The 17,140-nt window shown below is 38.8% G+C and overlaps 1 protein-coding gene across 2 annotated transcripts in view; it reads left to right on the forward strand.

Moving 5' to 3' along the window:
• Positions 1 to 8,179, forward strand: part of ncanb (neurocan b) — a 162,304-nt gene extending 154,125 nt beyond the window's left edge. For both annotated transcript variants that reach the window (XM_078790054.1, XM_078790055.1), the window contains 2 exons: positions 3,319 to 3,501; positions 7,586 to 8,179. In XM_078790054.1, the coding sequence (XP_078646180.1) occupies positions 3,319 to 3,501; positions 7,586 to 7,734 (332 nt within the window). In that variant the 3' untranslated portion in view covers positions 7,735 to 8,179. The remainder of the gene's footprint in view (positions 1 to 3,318; positions 3,502 to 7,585) is intronic.
• Positions 8,180 to 17,140: the final 8,961 nt, after the last annotated feature.

Raw genomic sequence — 17,140 nt, forward strand, 5'->3', positions numbered from 1 at the left:
GAAAAAAAACATATTGGCAGTGTGCTGATGTAAAATGATAGGACCATGAAACATGGGAACGGCTGTACTTTAATGTCATTATCACAGGATTAAAGTCTTTATTCAAGATAGTGCACGCCTCACTGAAATTAGGAAGACACTGGACACAACATTTCCACAAATCTGCAGATTAAAATTTAATTTCCAAGAACTGGTATTTTCCAAAAGGCACACTACATCTAGTATACAACATATTAAACAGACACAGTATGAATAAAAAGGCAAGCTCTTTCCCATCCAGGCAAGGTGTTGCACCATGCCTGATGCATACTGTCACTAGTCCTCGGCATCCCGCTCACCTCTGACCTTAATCAGTCGCTTACAATCACAGCAACCTTTTCAAATGCTTGCACTTGCCAGCAAGCTTCTATTTGCTGACGCTAAGCTTGTTGAATTAATGGGGAAAGCTTGTCAGCTACACGCTGAGCATCCTGATCCTGTTTTTTTAAGCATATTTTTCATCGACAGGCTCATCAGGGGTCCGCCAGAGGGAAATGGGTGGATTCCGTCAGTCCCCCGGATGGTGATAATTTGAGAACATCTACCTGTAGAAAAATAAATGAATAAATAGACTAATAAATAAATATTGAATACATCAGTAAGGAGTGGAAAGCTTATTATCTGCTGGCTTATAAAAAGTGTTTATGAGGAGGGAGTTTATGAAAATAAAAATAATATTGAAATAAAATTATGAAATACAATTTTATTGTTAGATTTTATTTTACTATTAGATTTTTTAAACAGTTTTTTTGTGTATGTGGAATTGTATGTCCATTTGAGTTTATTTAGATGTATGATTTGTGATTCATAGTGATTATTCTCATTTGTACTTCAGCAAAAATCCAAACTAAAAAAACATTAGATCCCAACAACATTAAATACATTAAGTAATTATAGTATTAGTAATTAAAGTATTATAGTTAAAAGACCTGTTTTTGACTCCATATATTCATTAAATATATATGTCCTAAAATCTGAGATATTCCACTCGTATTAAGCAAAACAGTCTGCCTGTATTTGTCATTATATTGCAATTATATTGTTATTACATTGTATGTTGTCAAAAATAGGTATTTTTGAGTTTAATCTTGCATTTTTTTGCACCGTTGATGCCTATTCACATTTGGTTTAATTTTCCATAAATGTGTAATTTTCAACATGGTTTATGGTGTGATACTACTACTACCACTACTACACATAATACAGTTTTTATAATTATTAGACAATGGCCAGTGACTTATATCCAGGTAGTTGCTAAGTTCCGCCTGTGTCCAGGTGTGTCCAGATTTATGGCAGCCAGTTTTTCTTTTGCTGTTGCTATAATTCTAATTTAATTTAATTCTAATTCTAAATTTGTGCACCAAATTTCATGGTGATTTAGCCCAGCACCCTACTGCAAGGGTGTTTTTGTAGAGAGGTGGGAGAAATTTCAAGTTAATCCTACTGAGGGAGTTCAAACTTTAATAATTTTGGAGCTGATAGGACAGATGATAAGACAGACCACACAGCAGGGGTGAATGTTTTACCCAATGTGCACCCTTTTGTGTGCAGCGGTTCAGGAGTATAAACAAACAAACCGATCGTCATTGTTATATGTCAGTTGGATCAACATTCATTCATTTGGAATTGAACCCTGGTCTCCTAGCTGTGAGGTCTGCACGCTAACCACTCGAGCACCGTGCCGCCCTGGATCAACATTGTGTAAGAAAAGATAACAAAGCACAGCAGCAACATGCAGATCTGATATTATGCGTGTACATCTATAGTGCTGAAAAGGAAGCTGCTATCTACGCTGTGATGTTATCATAGTCAAAAAGAATGTGAACACCATGCACATTCATCGAATGCAGGACTAGAAAACCCTTTAGGAAAGAGTCAAGTCACCCAAGAATGGCTTAAGTGTGCCACTTGTTTAGCAAACAATCCACTGATGTTACTTTGCCAGATCAAGCAAAGCCCTCTGAGTATTTTACAAAATAAATAGTTATGATATTTCTGTAAGAAACCAAGTGAAGCGGCCGCTTCCCCCTCCAGGGCGATATTCTCTATTACACAAGTGTCCTCACTGCCATCATAACTCAATTTAATGACATTTTCCTTTATCCTCACTTCAATACCTTTTCTCATCCCTTCCCTCCTGCTGCTGTTAGAAATCATTCAGCAGTGCACTGAGGTGAAGTTTATGGAAAAATGACCTTTCAGCGGTTTATTTGTGTCTCAAGGGGAGGGGGTGTTGGCCTTTCTGTCTGCATTGAACTGTAAATTTGGGAATTTAATCAGAGTTAATGACATTGTTTTGCCACTTCGTAAGGAGCTTTTAGGACATGGGTAACGTAATTAAGAGAGGTTGTCATGTCACCACTAAGGGGTGTAATTGTACGTACTATACAGATGTCCCTCATTTATCGCTGTTAATTGGTTCCGGACCCGACCATGATAAGTGGATTTCCGTGAAGTAGGGTTTAATATTAATAAATTGAATATTTTGGTAGCTAGAACATACAAAATCTTTTTTGACCTTCTAAATACGGTTTTTACTATTGTAGAGCCCTGTAAATGTCAAATAACACCCCTATTTTCCTTGATGTTGCCATTATTATGCTTGAAAATGTTTAATTTAGGCCAAGAATATGTACAATTTGCTTATATATGCATATTTTTTTTTATTAATAATATATACAACCACGGCTGTATATTTTGGTTCTGTGATTGGTTGGCAACCAGTTCATGGTGTACCCCAAAAAGGTAGCCGGCATATGGTCCAGCATACCTTAGACCCCACCAAGGATAGGATCTATAGAAAATTGATGTATGGATGTACTTTACCTTTTTTATGTCACGGTTTGGTAAATTTTTGGTACAAAAATGGAACAAAATTGAGTTTGAAAATTCAACATAAAGAACTGATAGCAGGTAATTCCCCAATGAATACAGTTATCAAATAAAAAATGAACACAGTAAAACAATGTGCATTGTGCAAACAACGGTGCATTCAAGTGTAATAGTAACAGTTGGAAGAGTGTGAATGTGTAAATTAAACTGATTTATTAGTGGCTTAGCATTGACGTGTGACTATGCGCACTTCCTGTCCCTCACTTAATGTGTACCGTATGGGAACTCGCCTGTGTAGTGTAGTGAATGTTCCATACCAAAAAATGGAACCACTTACTATTTCTGTCCAATTGTCTCAAAGGAATATGGCTCCAAATTATTACTAACTGGTAAAAAAAATTGAAAAAAAAGACCCACAATGATTACTGTTGCCTTTTTCATCTCCAGTGCTGTGCGGCGCCCCTCCACAAGTGGACAACGCCTTCCTGATCGGTCGCAAGCGTTCCCACTATGACATCCACTCCACAGTGCGCTACCAGTGTGTCGATGGCTTCCAGCAGCGCCACGTACCCACGGCCAAGTGTCGCGCTAATGGCAAGTGGGACAGGCCGAAAATCATCTGCACAAAGTGTGAGTTTGAGAGCATATTAAACCTTTCATAAATAATTGCAAGAAAAAATAGATCACAGTGATCATCGGCCCGCTGGGTTTATGAAATAGGAAGATCTTCATTGAAGTGCTTCCTGCTTGAAGATGTTTTCATTTGAGACTTGGGTACAATCAAACATGTTCCAAGAGAAACCTTAAATCATACCCAATATCGGTTCATCAAACTACTCAATATTGTCATATATGGTCGGTTACCCTGATGTAAAGTTGCTTCTATGTCCAATCAGTTTTGAGTACACTAACTCACAAAAGTGATTACACTCCTCACATTCCAGCAACCATTGGTATGACAGTACCGTAATGAAAAAAATATTTTTTATGTTTAGATTAAATAAATGCTTTATTCCAAAAGTGCAAAACATTGCATGTAATATGGCTGCTTAAAAAGTGGTAGGAACAGAAAAGACATTCATCGCTGTCTTCGTCCTTCTCCTGCAAACTAAAACCACCAAAGTCATTTTCTTCGGTGTCAGAATTGAACAACCTCATAATTCCTTCATCACACATTTTGTCAGTCACACTCTTATTGTCGCTCTCCCGTTGGTGATAGTGGATTTTCTGATACATAATAAAGAAAGACAGAATAAACCTTGCAATCCTAACTCCACTCCATGTTTCCAGCGGTACTTATTAGCTCTGATGATGAGACATGAAACGCTTTTTTCAACATCTGCTGAGGTCAATGCAGTCCAAACAAAAGCTATAGTAATACATTTGATCAAATGTACTCAAAATTTGTCAGATCAAAACACATTTGCTGCATAAGATGAAATATTAGTGTCCACTTCACTTGTCCAATTCACTACTTCATGAAGTTGCACTCTAGGCATCGTGGCTTACATAGCAGTATGGATTTGCTATCCACTGAAAATGACTAAACACACAGCTGATACTGTATAAAACGCTGGCAACACACATGAGTACCAAGATAATTATGTCTTGCCTACAGTCAAGCATGGCCTGGGGCTGCATGAGTGCTGCGGTTCACTGAGGGGAAACACGAATACCAACATGTATTGTAACATTGTGGTGCAAACGCAAGGCTGCATGGCAGTTTTACTACAAGGAGTCTAAACACTGAAGGTGATGAATTTGGAGTGGCCAAGTCTGTCTCCTCCAGACCTGAACCCGATTGACCACCTGTGAGAAACCCTCAAGTGGAAGCAAGGTAGAGGAGTGCAAGGTGTTCCACCACTAATGTCATGGAAGAGTATTCCAGTAACAACCTGTGCAGCGCTGGTCAATTCCATGCCCATGAGGATTAAAGCAACAAATTTTGACATGAAGTCGTATGACGTCCCAGTCAGCAGTGTAGTGCATCAAAGGTGACTTTTCTCCATTTTGCCCCATGAGCCGAGTTGTGGTCAGTTTTTAGTGTTGAAAAAAAGCAGTTCCGGCTAATAATGCGGTCAAGCAAAATAAAGCATTTTGCTTTTCAAAACAATATTAATTCAAAAAAATAATGCATTCGCTTCAGAAAAATGTTCCGATTTCAGAATCAGTTCGTTGTACGGTATTTTCACTCGTTTTGCATCACTGCATGCTACCAGCTGTCAACTGTTGTGTATGTCTTTCACAGTGTTTACATGACCACCGCTGCGAGAAAGCTAAAGTGAGAGCTAGAGTGCTATTGGCACAAAAGAAAATATCCAAAAAAATGGTGCCGACTTGAAATGATCTGGGCTGTAATCACAAGAATGTATCTCCCTGGATCTCCCTATATATTCCATCGCTTTCCTGTCACGGACATTGCTATTAGGCATAGGCTCGCCATATTGTGTGGCAAGGATAAAAAAAAAAGCTTTGTGGGTGTTGTACACACTTTAGCGAGGATGATTATGTTCCTACACGCCCAAGACAGACAAAGAAACGTGTTTTGAAGAGCTGCTCCAGCACCTCAGGTAAGAACTAGTTATACTAGCTAATTAAATTAGCTAGTTTATTTCTGTTTTGTTTGCCACCCCATTACAGCACACTCTAGGAATCACTCATCGAAATTTTCTTTCCTATGATAATTCTTCAGAGGTGTCTTATATTTTTTAGCTTTCACATAATATTTTTGTCCCAAATCCTTTTTTTTCAACGGTACACTCAGACTTTGTCTGTTTTCACGTGACCTTTCAGTGTAATTATTGCGTCTGCACTTCAGAAGAGAGATAAATCCTGCATACACATAAATATTCAACTGGAATCTCATTTCACTGATGGGGCAAAAATGATGACCTTTCTTGTCTAAAAGTGAATTAGATTCTGTTATCTTTTAACTGACTTATGTGGGGACTTTTTTTAAATATTGTTATCAATCATTGCAGACAATATTTGTTTGTTGTCATAATTGAGAAAGGGTGAGCTAATTTGGCAGTACAGCCCAGGAAAAAGCTGATGAGACCGTGGTAGCACAGATGACAATATTCCTTCAGTGTGGTAGAACCACATGGAACATGGAACCATATTTGGTAACCTGTCCAGAGTGTATGTTTATGGCACACTGTTGAAAAAAATTGGGAAAATACAGCAAAAAAGCAGACATATTGATACTAATCATTCATAATAACACAATGCTAACTTTTTTGTACCTTTTTAGAAAATTTAACCCATCCATCCATTTGCTATGCCGCTTATCCTCACTAGGGTCACGGAGGTATGCTGGAGCCTATCCCAGTTGATTTTGGGCAAGAGGCAGGGTACACCCTTGACTGGTCGAGAAAATGAAATAAACACCTAAATAAATGTAGTGGCCTCCCGCTTTTTTCAATATAAGTATGGACACCCCTGCTGTCAGGTAACATACAGTATTAGGTAACAGGCCCTGTAACATATTTGTACATAGACATATTTACCAGCAGTACTGTCAAAACATGGAAGCTTTCTGGTCAAACTGGGTTTGTTAACATTATTCTTGTTTTTTAACCAACAAAATGGAACCAGTTGACATTAAAACATTAGCATCAACATTATGTATCCTATATTCTCATTAAATTCAATTATTTTGTGTAGGAGCATATGATTTTTCTTAGCTATTAAACAAAGACAAAACATCAGTGACTTGAAATACCACCCAGATAGTCACTCAGGCTCATATTACTAAATATATTAGATATAATCAGACAAAACAGGACATAAATAAGCTGGTGTGTGTTTCAATAAATAGATAGATAATAGATGTGTGGACAGGAAGTGACGTCGGAGTTGATTTATCGCTGGAGTGTGGCCACAACAGTAGCTCCTGTTATTATGATGATGATGATGGCTAACATTATTCTGTTATTGTTATGCCTGTCGTGAGATAAACAAATCCATCCATCCATTTTCCTCCGCTTATCCGGGTCCGGGTCGCGGGGGCAGCAGTCTTGGAAGGGAAGCCCAGACTTCCCGGTCCCCGGCCACCTCCTCCAGCTCCACCGGGAGGACACAAAGGCGTTCCCAGGCCAGCTGTGAGACATAGTCCCTCCAGCGTGTCCTAGGTCTGCCCCGGGGCCTTTTCCCGGCTGGGCATGCCCGGAACACCTCACCAGGGAGGCGTCCGGGAGGCATCCGGACTAGATGCCCGAGCCACCTCAACTGACTCCTCTTGATGTGAAGGAGAAGCGGCTCTACTCTGAGCCCCTCCCGGATGGCTGAGCTCCTCACCCTATCTCTTAGGGTGAGTCCAGCTACCCTACGGAGGAAACTCATTTCAGCCGCCTGTATCCACGATCTCATTCTTTCGGTCATGACCCAAAGCTCATGACCATAGGTGAGGGTGGGAACACAATCATCGACTCTTGGGACATGGAATAAACAAATCTAATACAATAAAAGCCTGTCATTGGTGATCAAGTCTGATGCGTGTTACTAGTGGCCCCTAGTGGCCAGTGTAGACTACAATTCATCAACGTTCTTTAATCCCTTACTATAAACTGTATTTGTATTTGAATTCATTTAGAAAAAAATGATGTGAAAATGCTTAATTCAGGCCAAGATTACATAGCATTTGCTTAAATATGCATTTTTAAAACTAATTATAGGCTGTAGTCAACCAGTCCTTGTCTATTCCCTCCACCAGCTCGACGGGCCCACCGGTACCGGCGCCACCATCACCACCACCGACACCAGCATAAGAGCAGACGGGAGCGCAGGAAGCACAAGCGGCATGGCCACCGAGACGGAAGGCACCACGTTATGGAGCAGGACCACAACCAAGGCCAAGTGTAGACCAAAAGAAGATCTCCTCAACCTTCCTCCTTTGCCTGTTTTCCTATTTATTACTCCTCCCATCTTTCTCTTATACTATCCTGTCCTAGTTTGGCTCCGCCCACTGTATCATAGTGAATTCAGAGTCCTGCCAAACTGCTGTCAGGTCTCCCCGGGACAATAGCAATCCCTTTGTATCTCTTTTTACCTTCATTTTGCCCTGTTTTCTTGTCTTGTGCGTCTTGACCCACTTCCTAAAGGAAAAGGACTCATTTATTTTTTAAACACTCCTCCATTTGTTTCTTGGCTTTGGTGGAGAAGGTTCTGCTTTTATTGTCTGGTGTTGTCTTGTCTTGTGTGAAGACTTACTTACTTACTTACTTGAGGAACACAACCGGTCCGAGTCAGTCATTTGTCCATCATTCAAAACTGGCTTTACATGGGACTCATGTTCTCATTTCTCATTTTCTCACACACACACGTATGTGTGTGTGTGTCAGCAAGTAGATAAGAAGATGACGGAGATAAATGCTTCCTTATGTGTCGTTCCCGGTTCTAAAGGGGGTATTGAGTCAGATAGAAGAAGCATTGCTTTGCTCCCCTTCACTGACAGGTTAAAATTATGTTTTTTTTCTTCTTCTAAATCCTCCAGTTAATGCTGCAGCTTGAGGGATTATGTCCAAACCACTGACTCCAATGTTATCATTTTCTACTCTTTTCCCTTCCCCTACTTCTTACTTTAATGCTGTTCTTTATCACTGCTCCTCACCAGAGACTCATTTCACCACCTTTACTGTCTTCTTTATATCACATAAAGGAGCACACGCCCCTTTAACCATCTTTAGTGGTAAAACAGTACACTTTATTTTGTCCAGCAGCATCTTTCCACAGAGCGCTGCAGTTCTGGCTAGGTTTTTCAGTGCACAATAGTGTGACATCATAGCAACACAACAGTGCGTAATGATTTTGTTGGTGCTTTCTATTCTTATCATGTCCCTTTTCCATTACATGGTACCTAGACTGCCCAACATGACTGTATCAGCGATTAGGGTGCTTTTGGGGGGCAACAGGCGATACTACTGTATTGGTACTAATGAATGGAGGGACCCAAATGTTGGCTGTGCTTCATTGCTGTTCACTCCTTTTCAAGTTCGACTTTGTTGTAAATTATGACATTGTTTTGAGCAAATGTATGATTTTATACTACAAATGACTTGTCTTTTAATATTTTTGACAAATAATTGGCCCTAACAAACCACAAAACAGCGAACATTTTTTAATTTTTCAAAAAACGCCATAGAGTAAGGGAGTGATGTTCTTGTAAAATATTTTTTCTGATAATATTACAACTTTATTCTAATAATTAAACATTTTTTGTTATGTCATTTTTGTAAAATTCCTATTTATTTTCTGGTAATATTCCAACTTAATTACTATAATATTTAATAGTTTTCTTTTCCCTAACAAGGGTCGCTACAGCAGGTCAATCGTATGCATGGTCTGCTTAGTGTTCAACCCGGATGGAACCCTGCCAAGAAATCAAACCCACGCCCTCTGCCTTCTCATAAATGAACACTTGGTGAAATCCCAACCTTATAGTTTGTCTTCATTGGCGGCTTCCACTGTGTCACGCTGCTGACGTCACACTATTTCCAAGACATATCAGGAATACCCCAGATAGTGTACTGGCACACCGAAGAGAAGCACATGAATTCTCTGTCACAAGTTGCCTCCTCTCACCTTGGTGCTGACGGAGAATAACAGCGACCCTCTCACCTCTTATCACTTTAATTAATCTTGTGCATCTTGTGCATAATTAACAAACTGCATTATCTGCAGCAGCACCAAAAGGCCGGGTCAGCTTGACGGACACAAAGGAATGTCCAGACAATGCACACAAGTCATTTGAACCAGCACAAGATACTATTTCACTTTAAATTGGAGCAGGAAACGCACCCAGATTAGTAGAATAAAGTCAGAAAAGTACAGGAATTTTTTTTTCATAAAGTCTTAATCTTACGACGGGGTAAAATCCAGTTTGTTTTAGGAAAAAAGTTGAGATTTTTCACATTAAGAGATTTTCTTGTCATGTACATTTTATCTAGCAAAAGTCCCACTTTAGTTCTTCTCGTATTGACTTTGGTGTCATAATACTCATATTACATAATATTACATTACATAATATTTACATAATACATTTTTTTCTGACAGAATTACAACTTGCAATTTAACTGCAAAAACAGCTTGATAAGAATAAAGTAGTAGTTCTATCAGGAAAAAAAGTCACAATCTGATGAGAAGATGTAATATTACAAAAAAAATAATTGTCATAATTTTACCAACAAAGAAAACTTTTTATGTTCAAATACATAGGTTCGGACAGTTAAGTCACTGGATCCCAAACATTTATGTTTTAATCTGAAAAACAAAGATTAGTCTTTAGCACCATCAAAAATGTGCATGACATGGTTTACTTTGAACACCCGCTACAATGACAACTGAATATTCAAACATAAAACAACAGAGAAACATGCTATAAATTAATAAGTAGTTAATTCCTGTTAGTTTTCTACTATTACAGCTTTTTCAATCAACGCTAACCTTCAACTTTTTTTTGCCATTCTTTAGTTGTAGCTTCATTGTTTCGCTTCCTAGTTACATCACCTTGTTCTAATGCACCGCTATGCCCCTAGTGGCGCTTGGGTGGCATTACAACCATAGATTAAATACTGTAATGTGTGGAACAAATGTTGTGTGACTCCTTGTATTCTTTGTAAATACTTTGCTTTAAAAAAAAATTCTGGGTATGTTTCTTTTGAGCCTTCCTCGCATATTTTCATTTTTCGTTTTTTTTGTTTGGGAGCAAAACAGTGTGGCTGTGTGAGGATGCTCCATGCATATTTATTCATATTTATTGATGTGTTTTCTTACTTATTTGTATTTTATTCTTTACATGACCTGTCATCATTAAAGATTGTTTGGATCTGTTTTTTGGCTATGTGACAGTGTGTTTGTTTATTTTTTTTGGTTTATTTACCACAAAATAAGGCAAGGCACCATTCTTACACAAGGTAATCCATAGTGCTTTACAGAATAGTATAATCACTTCATAGTATCGTTGCATACGATATAATCTTGATAAAAATTATTTGGGTGAAACAAAACACACCGAGGGTAATTTTTTTAAAGAAAGTCTTTCTCTTTCTACACTCCTTTTTTTCCAATTTGAACCTTTTCGTTGCCTTTCGCTTGCAGTGATAGTGTGACTACTTCACCTTTCACCTCATCCCTTCCAAACACAAGTACACTGAGCTGTTTCATTAACCTTTCTTTGTTCTCTTCCATGATCCTATCTGGATCGTTGAAAAAGTCTGGCAGACTAAACCAGTGTGACCACTGAGCGCGGCATTGATTGTGTCGACCAGTGGCGTGTGGTGAATTTGGTACCTTCATAGGGCCATCCAGAATTTTTTCCACCAGAAACCGTGAGAACTAGTATCAGAAACAAACAATAATAATTGTGAGGAGCTGTAGTGGGAATTGGAACCCTGTGTAGAGCAATAAGATTGCCGCAATAGGAGTACTTTGGTGATGATAATATTTTCAAATACAGTCACCAATATGCCTGGCATACAATACTATGAGTGAGTAACTAATGTCCACCGGCGGTTCACTGGGGCTTGTAAAGTTGGTGCTCAGCCAAATGTAACGAGCACAAATAGAACGGATCTGTGATTAAAGCTTCAGACAACTCCAAACATCTACAAAACATCATCTGAAGGAGTCTAATACTCAATACCCAATAATATTCCTCAGTGAATAGGCTAACCCAGCATGATGGTCTTCAAATGTGTCTGTACTGTTAGCACTGTTCACATATCGAAAGCGTCCGACTCTGAGCTGATGAATAATAATAATTTTCCTCCATGCATGACCTCATAGCCTCAAGCAAACACAGACAATGCACGCCTGAGTACTTCCCTGATCTGTGCTGTTTTGTTTACCACGCTGTCCAGGCCAACATGAGCACTTCTTCCTGGGTGCACATGAGCATGAATGCCTCCAGGTGTTTTTGGGTTAACCGCTACCTCCACTTTGGTGCTTTTCTTGTTTTAAAGGGCCCATATAGTACTTTTCAACTATTTTATATAAGTCTCAGAGGTCTCACAATCGTATATTGGAGGTGTCTAAAAGGGATAGTTCAGGTTTTTTGACAGGAAGTTGAATAGTGTACTACAGCAACTGTGACTTACTTTACTTTAGTTTACTTTACTCAACCTATTCACTGAAAAGTTCAAATATTTTCAAGTCAGGCTAATGTCTGAGTCTGAGTCCAATTACCAAAAAAGTAATCAAAATTGCAAGTCTGGGTCAAGTCCAAGTCATGTGACTGCACACCTCTGTGTATAGATACCGTATGTCACATACAACAATGTTACATTGCGGAATGAAACAGGAGGACTCAAATGTTAGCAAGACTAGCATTGCTATGTGAGCTACAGTGCTAAAATTACACAACATCATGCTAGTTTAGGTTATTCACTGGAGAAATACAACATGAGAAATCCAACATCTGTACCTGACTGATGGATAGTTGGCAGAGCTTCAGGTTTTATTTTAAGATGTATAGTGAAGCCTTGTTGTGGTGGGTGTATACATAAGGCAGGTCAGAGTGGGTATCACATCCATGAGGAAGACATTTTGGTTTGCCATGACTAGCCAAAAAAATTAATTACTCTAATTAACTAATTACTCAAGCAATGAAGTGCAGAATGCATAGATCTCCTTCAGTTATGAATGTCATAATGCATCACAATGGACTCTGCTGACTAATTTAGTGACAGTGACTCCAAATTCACAGCAAGTGAATTATTAAAACCACCTGTCCCTTGACCATGGAGTTCATGCTACTGTTTCCTTTCTCTTGGAATGCTGGAAACTTCATTATTCACACGTTCTTTTTTGTTAGACACAACATGACATTCTTTTTTCACAATCATTTGGCTTTTGACATTTTTCCATCATGTGCAAATTGAGTAATGTACATAGACATTAGCTTATTATTTGAAGTTCTAGGCTGTGTGCTAAAGTAAAACCAATAAAGAGAGCTCTAAATATGATGTTACTTTGAGTGTGTATACAGGGAGCGGGTGCAAATTACAAGTTGCTAATAGCCATCGGTGACTCTACACAAGTTTTGGAAACACTGGCAGTCCCATAAAAAATGTGTAATGACCACATTACACGTTACCGATGTTGTAGAAAACGCTAAAATGCTGAAGCTACTTACCAGACGTTTTGAAGTAACCTCTTTTCTTGAGAAACTCGGGATCCAGACCGTTTTCACAGGAAGCATGAAATCCAAAAAAATACAGCTGAATAGGTGCAGATTCTGGAAGATCTAGAAAGCTTTCTGAGCTGGTTGTGGCGTGTCGCTGCTCTATAGGAGTCCACAATTCAATACAAAGGGCCTAAAAATTAGCACAATAGGTCCCCTTTAACAAACAAAACAAAAAAAGAAGTTGTAATCTAAAGAGAGGTAGTTGTAATTTTACAAGGAAAATGCAACATTAGGAGGAAAAACAATGTCATTTAGCTGCTGTAGTTGAAATATTAAAGAAAAAAATAAGTTTTAAGTTGTAATCTGATGAAAAACTAAACAATGAATAACATACTTTTTGAAAATTTGGTTGCTGAAAAAGTATTACAAGATTAAATTCAAAATATTGTGGAAATGTCATTGCAAATGTAATAAAATAAAATGAAATTTATGACAAAAGTACAAGAACAAAGTTGAAATAGTTTAACAAAACTGCAGAAATTGAAAAAATGACTATAATTTTATGAGAGTTGTGCCTCAAAAAAATGTAATTTTACATCATAAGTTAAAAGTAGGGTAAGAAGTAATATTGTGGGAACGAAGTCAAAATACCATGAGAATAAAGTCATAATATTAAGAAAGTTATTTAAGATGAAAAAAGCTCGAGTTGATACTAAAGATATTATTTTTCACCTATCACAGTTGAGTTGAGATGCAATTTTTTCTTGAAATATATACATAATATATATATTTGAGGCAGTATGACAATATTTCAACCATTGAGTCCTCTTTATAATGTTTTTCAGAGAAGCAGTTTGTTTCAGTCCACCTCGTTTATTTGTTATTTTGATTAGAGACGTTTATTTGTTTCTACCCAGCATCCATCAGTTGAGCCATTGCGACCACACTCAGTGTTAAAGGTCACTGCATGCGACATTTATAGTGCAATCACTGAAAGAAATGTAGCCTGTTATGTGAGAAAAATAGCAATGATTGTATACCTTTGTGAAGATTATTACAATTACAAAGAATTGTACGATTCCAATGTAGTGATGTTTCAAGAAATTCAAATATTTTACATTCAGTGCGCTGCTTCTACGGGATTACACATCCTTGTTAATTAGGATAAACAAGTCAAAGTTCCAATATGGGATGCTCACCAACATGCATGGCACACAACAACACTTGCAACCTGGCCATTTTGGACTTTTTCCCATTCAGTCAGTCCAGCCTACTCATTAATGCCTGTCCCCCTCTGGCATGGGGACACTAGCTCAGACTGCAGCCAAAACATGTCCTCTACTTGCACAGGACAAAATATTGATTTCAAACTGTGACCATGAAGATGGGCTTCCTGAAAAAAATGAGCCTTTTTAACCCTCAAGACGTCAAAGGTTCATTTTTGCTTGGTGATTTATTGTTACTTGTATAACTTCTTTTGGCAATGGCAATCATTTATTCTAAAAATATTGCTTAAAACATTATCTTTACAGTTTGTACAGTCTCGTATAAAGTTTGACCTCTTAAAGAGATTTAAAGGTTCTATTTTTATTATTCCTTATTTGAACAATCGATCTGCAGCCCAAAGAAATTGAATCCTCAAACAGGATCAATAGCCCGTTGTGATATGTTGATAAAACGATGCAAAGCACAACATTGTCCACCCTTGAAAGGATGAAAAAGATGAAGGATCTAATGAGAGGGAATGATCCGGCATATTCTCTACTACACCATAACAATCACATCTGCAACTCTTAAGTTGCACTCGGCACAGCTATTGATTTTTATGCTTGTTTATATGACTTCTGGCTATTAGGGAGGGAGAATATTGTCTCATATTCTCTCTTTCCCGTAGGATGTTCAGTAAATACCTTCTAGCTGAATGGAATCGCTCATGCATCGCTCAAGCACCGTCCGTAATAATTAACACTCAGGGGACACCCGGGACAATGGTTGAAGGTTTTCAAGGAAAGACAGTTCATGTTTAGCTGTCTGAATGGAGGTCATTCGCGTCAACCACTGCTACATCAGTGACCAACATCCACAAATGCTAGAGAAACTTATAATATTTATTCATTTATCTGTACTGTACAGGCTGAACTTGAAACTGAAACCAGGAAAATGCAACAAAATGTAGAGCATACAAGTTTATTCACTAAACCCGCCCTACTATTTGGGAAGCACTGGGTTAGGGTGAAAGTTGGAAGTTGGGTTGTTTAGAAGTTAAAGAGGACCTTTTATGCTTTTTCCACTTTTCTGATCTAATGTAGTTAGAATGTTAAACGATGCCAAAGTTTCAGATAATGAGGTTTGCGCATATGCAAGTGAGTCCTGAAAGAAGTTTGGGATGGTTCAAAAGACTTGGTTTCAGAAGGCGGGGTAAAACTGCCCCTTTGTGATGTCACAGAGGGGCAAGCTTCCTTATACGGGCGTGGCTGTTAGCCATATAAGCTTTCTGCCCTCCCCCAAGATCTGTTTACGAAACAAGCTCAGGCACAAGTTATTGTATTTGGTGATTCCCAGCAAGAGAAAAATGTTTTCATTTATAAACTGCATTTCACACGGAACTGATTTTGTAAACATGAAAGTGAAATATCCACCAAACTGTTACTGGAGCCAGAAGCAATACGCTCTCGACAGAAAAGGTGCGTTAATTTCAGACACGCTGTGCATCGACGCGGTGCCCTCATGTCTGGCTTCTGAGCTCCACAATACAAAGGGTTGAAAAATGAGCATACTATAGGTCCGCTTTAAAGGTTATATTGCTGCTATAACATGGACACAGAAAGAATGCGGGAAGTGGTGGTGAAAATGCATAACCATGCAGGAGCAATGCGTGTCATAAACGGTACTTGACAATTTACTTCACAAAAATAAGTCTTGTGGGAACATGGCCATTTCTCCTAATATGCACACCATTATTTGTCACGAATTGTGTGCCAAGTACGTAATTTATTTGTGCAGACACCAAAACAAGTCTTCATGCTTTTCGGAGTGAAGGTGATCAAATAAAGGAATCAATAAATGGCGTGCATTGCATTACCACGGCAAATTGCAGGACAATGCAGAGGCCAAATGAGTGCCTGTGTAAATACTGCTTCGGGATGTGTTCGAGAGTTGCCTCAGCTGCTTACCTTGACCACAAGTAATTGGTTAGGGCCATGGTTAGAACTAATGCAGATCGAGCTAGGGGTCATGGTTGGTTTGGGTAAGTTAAAGTTAGAGTTAAGGTTTGGGTTAGGGCTGGTTTAGGTGTAGGAATAGTTGTTTGTGTTACAGTTGTTAAGATTAGATTTTCTCTAAGATCTTGTACCCTCAGAACAAAGAGATGATGGAAGCTCAGTAGGGATTTGTATGTATTTGTTTTTCGCCGCTATCTCCAAACACTTGTATTGGATAAAGATGCTGATCAATACAACGCGTTCACTGGAGATGAATGCAGGCACACAAGACACTTTTCAGCTTGTTTATATTTGTGCCGCACCTCTTTATTATGGATAGTGGAGGAGATAAGCCTTCTTTCCAACACAAATTGATCTATCACTTGACTCTGGGTCAGAATCATCATAACAACAACATCCAGGAGTTAAGTGGCTGTCATAATGTCTTCTGTGTGGAGGTGTGTGTGTGTGTGTGTGTGGCACACTGCTGGAGGTCTGCAGTGTTTACATCCACATGATTGGATGCTGCTTCAGCAATTGAATGCAAGGACGAGCCCCAGGGGAGCAGCATTAATGAACAGCAGCTACTTTACATGCGGTCAATAAACAGGCCTGCTGCATCATTAAGTTAGTCCACTAGTGGTCATCCCTGTGGTTCTCCATGCGGAGGAAAAGCACAGAAGTCAACTTACTGGCGCTCTCTCTACAGGATTAATGCCAGGATGGAGCATATGTGCTGCTGTGCACCACTTAACTCCTGAGGCGGGCTAAACATAGTTGTGCAACTACTCACCCTCATACAAATCCTGATATTGTTAACCCCTAAGACAGGGGTTGCCAACATGCCGAACGTGATCGACCAGTCGCTCTTGGGGACTTAATCAGTCGATCGCAAAAGTATTAAGAAAAGTAAATGTATTATCCCATCAATGTCCTCCTCTCTCTA

This window comes from Doryrhamphus excisus, linkage group LG4 (assembly GCF_037039965.1).
Source record: "Doryrhamphus excisus strain RoL-2023G ecotype Guam linkage group LG4, RoL_Dexc_Guam_v1.1, whole genome shotgun sequence".
Classification (NCBI taxonomy): Eukaryota; Metazoa; Chordata; class Actinopteri; order Syngnathiformes; family Syngnathidae; genus Doryrhamphus; species Doryrhamphus excisus.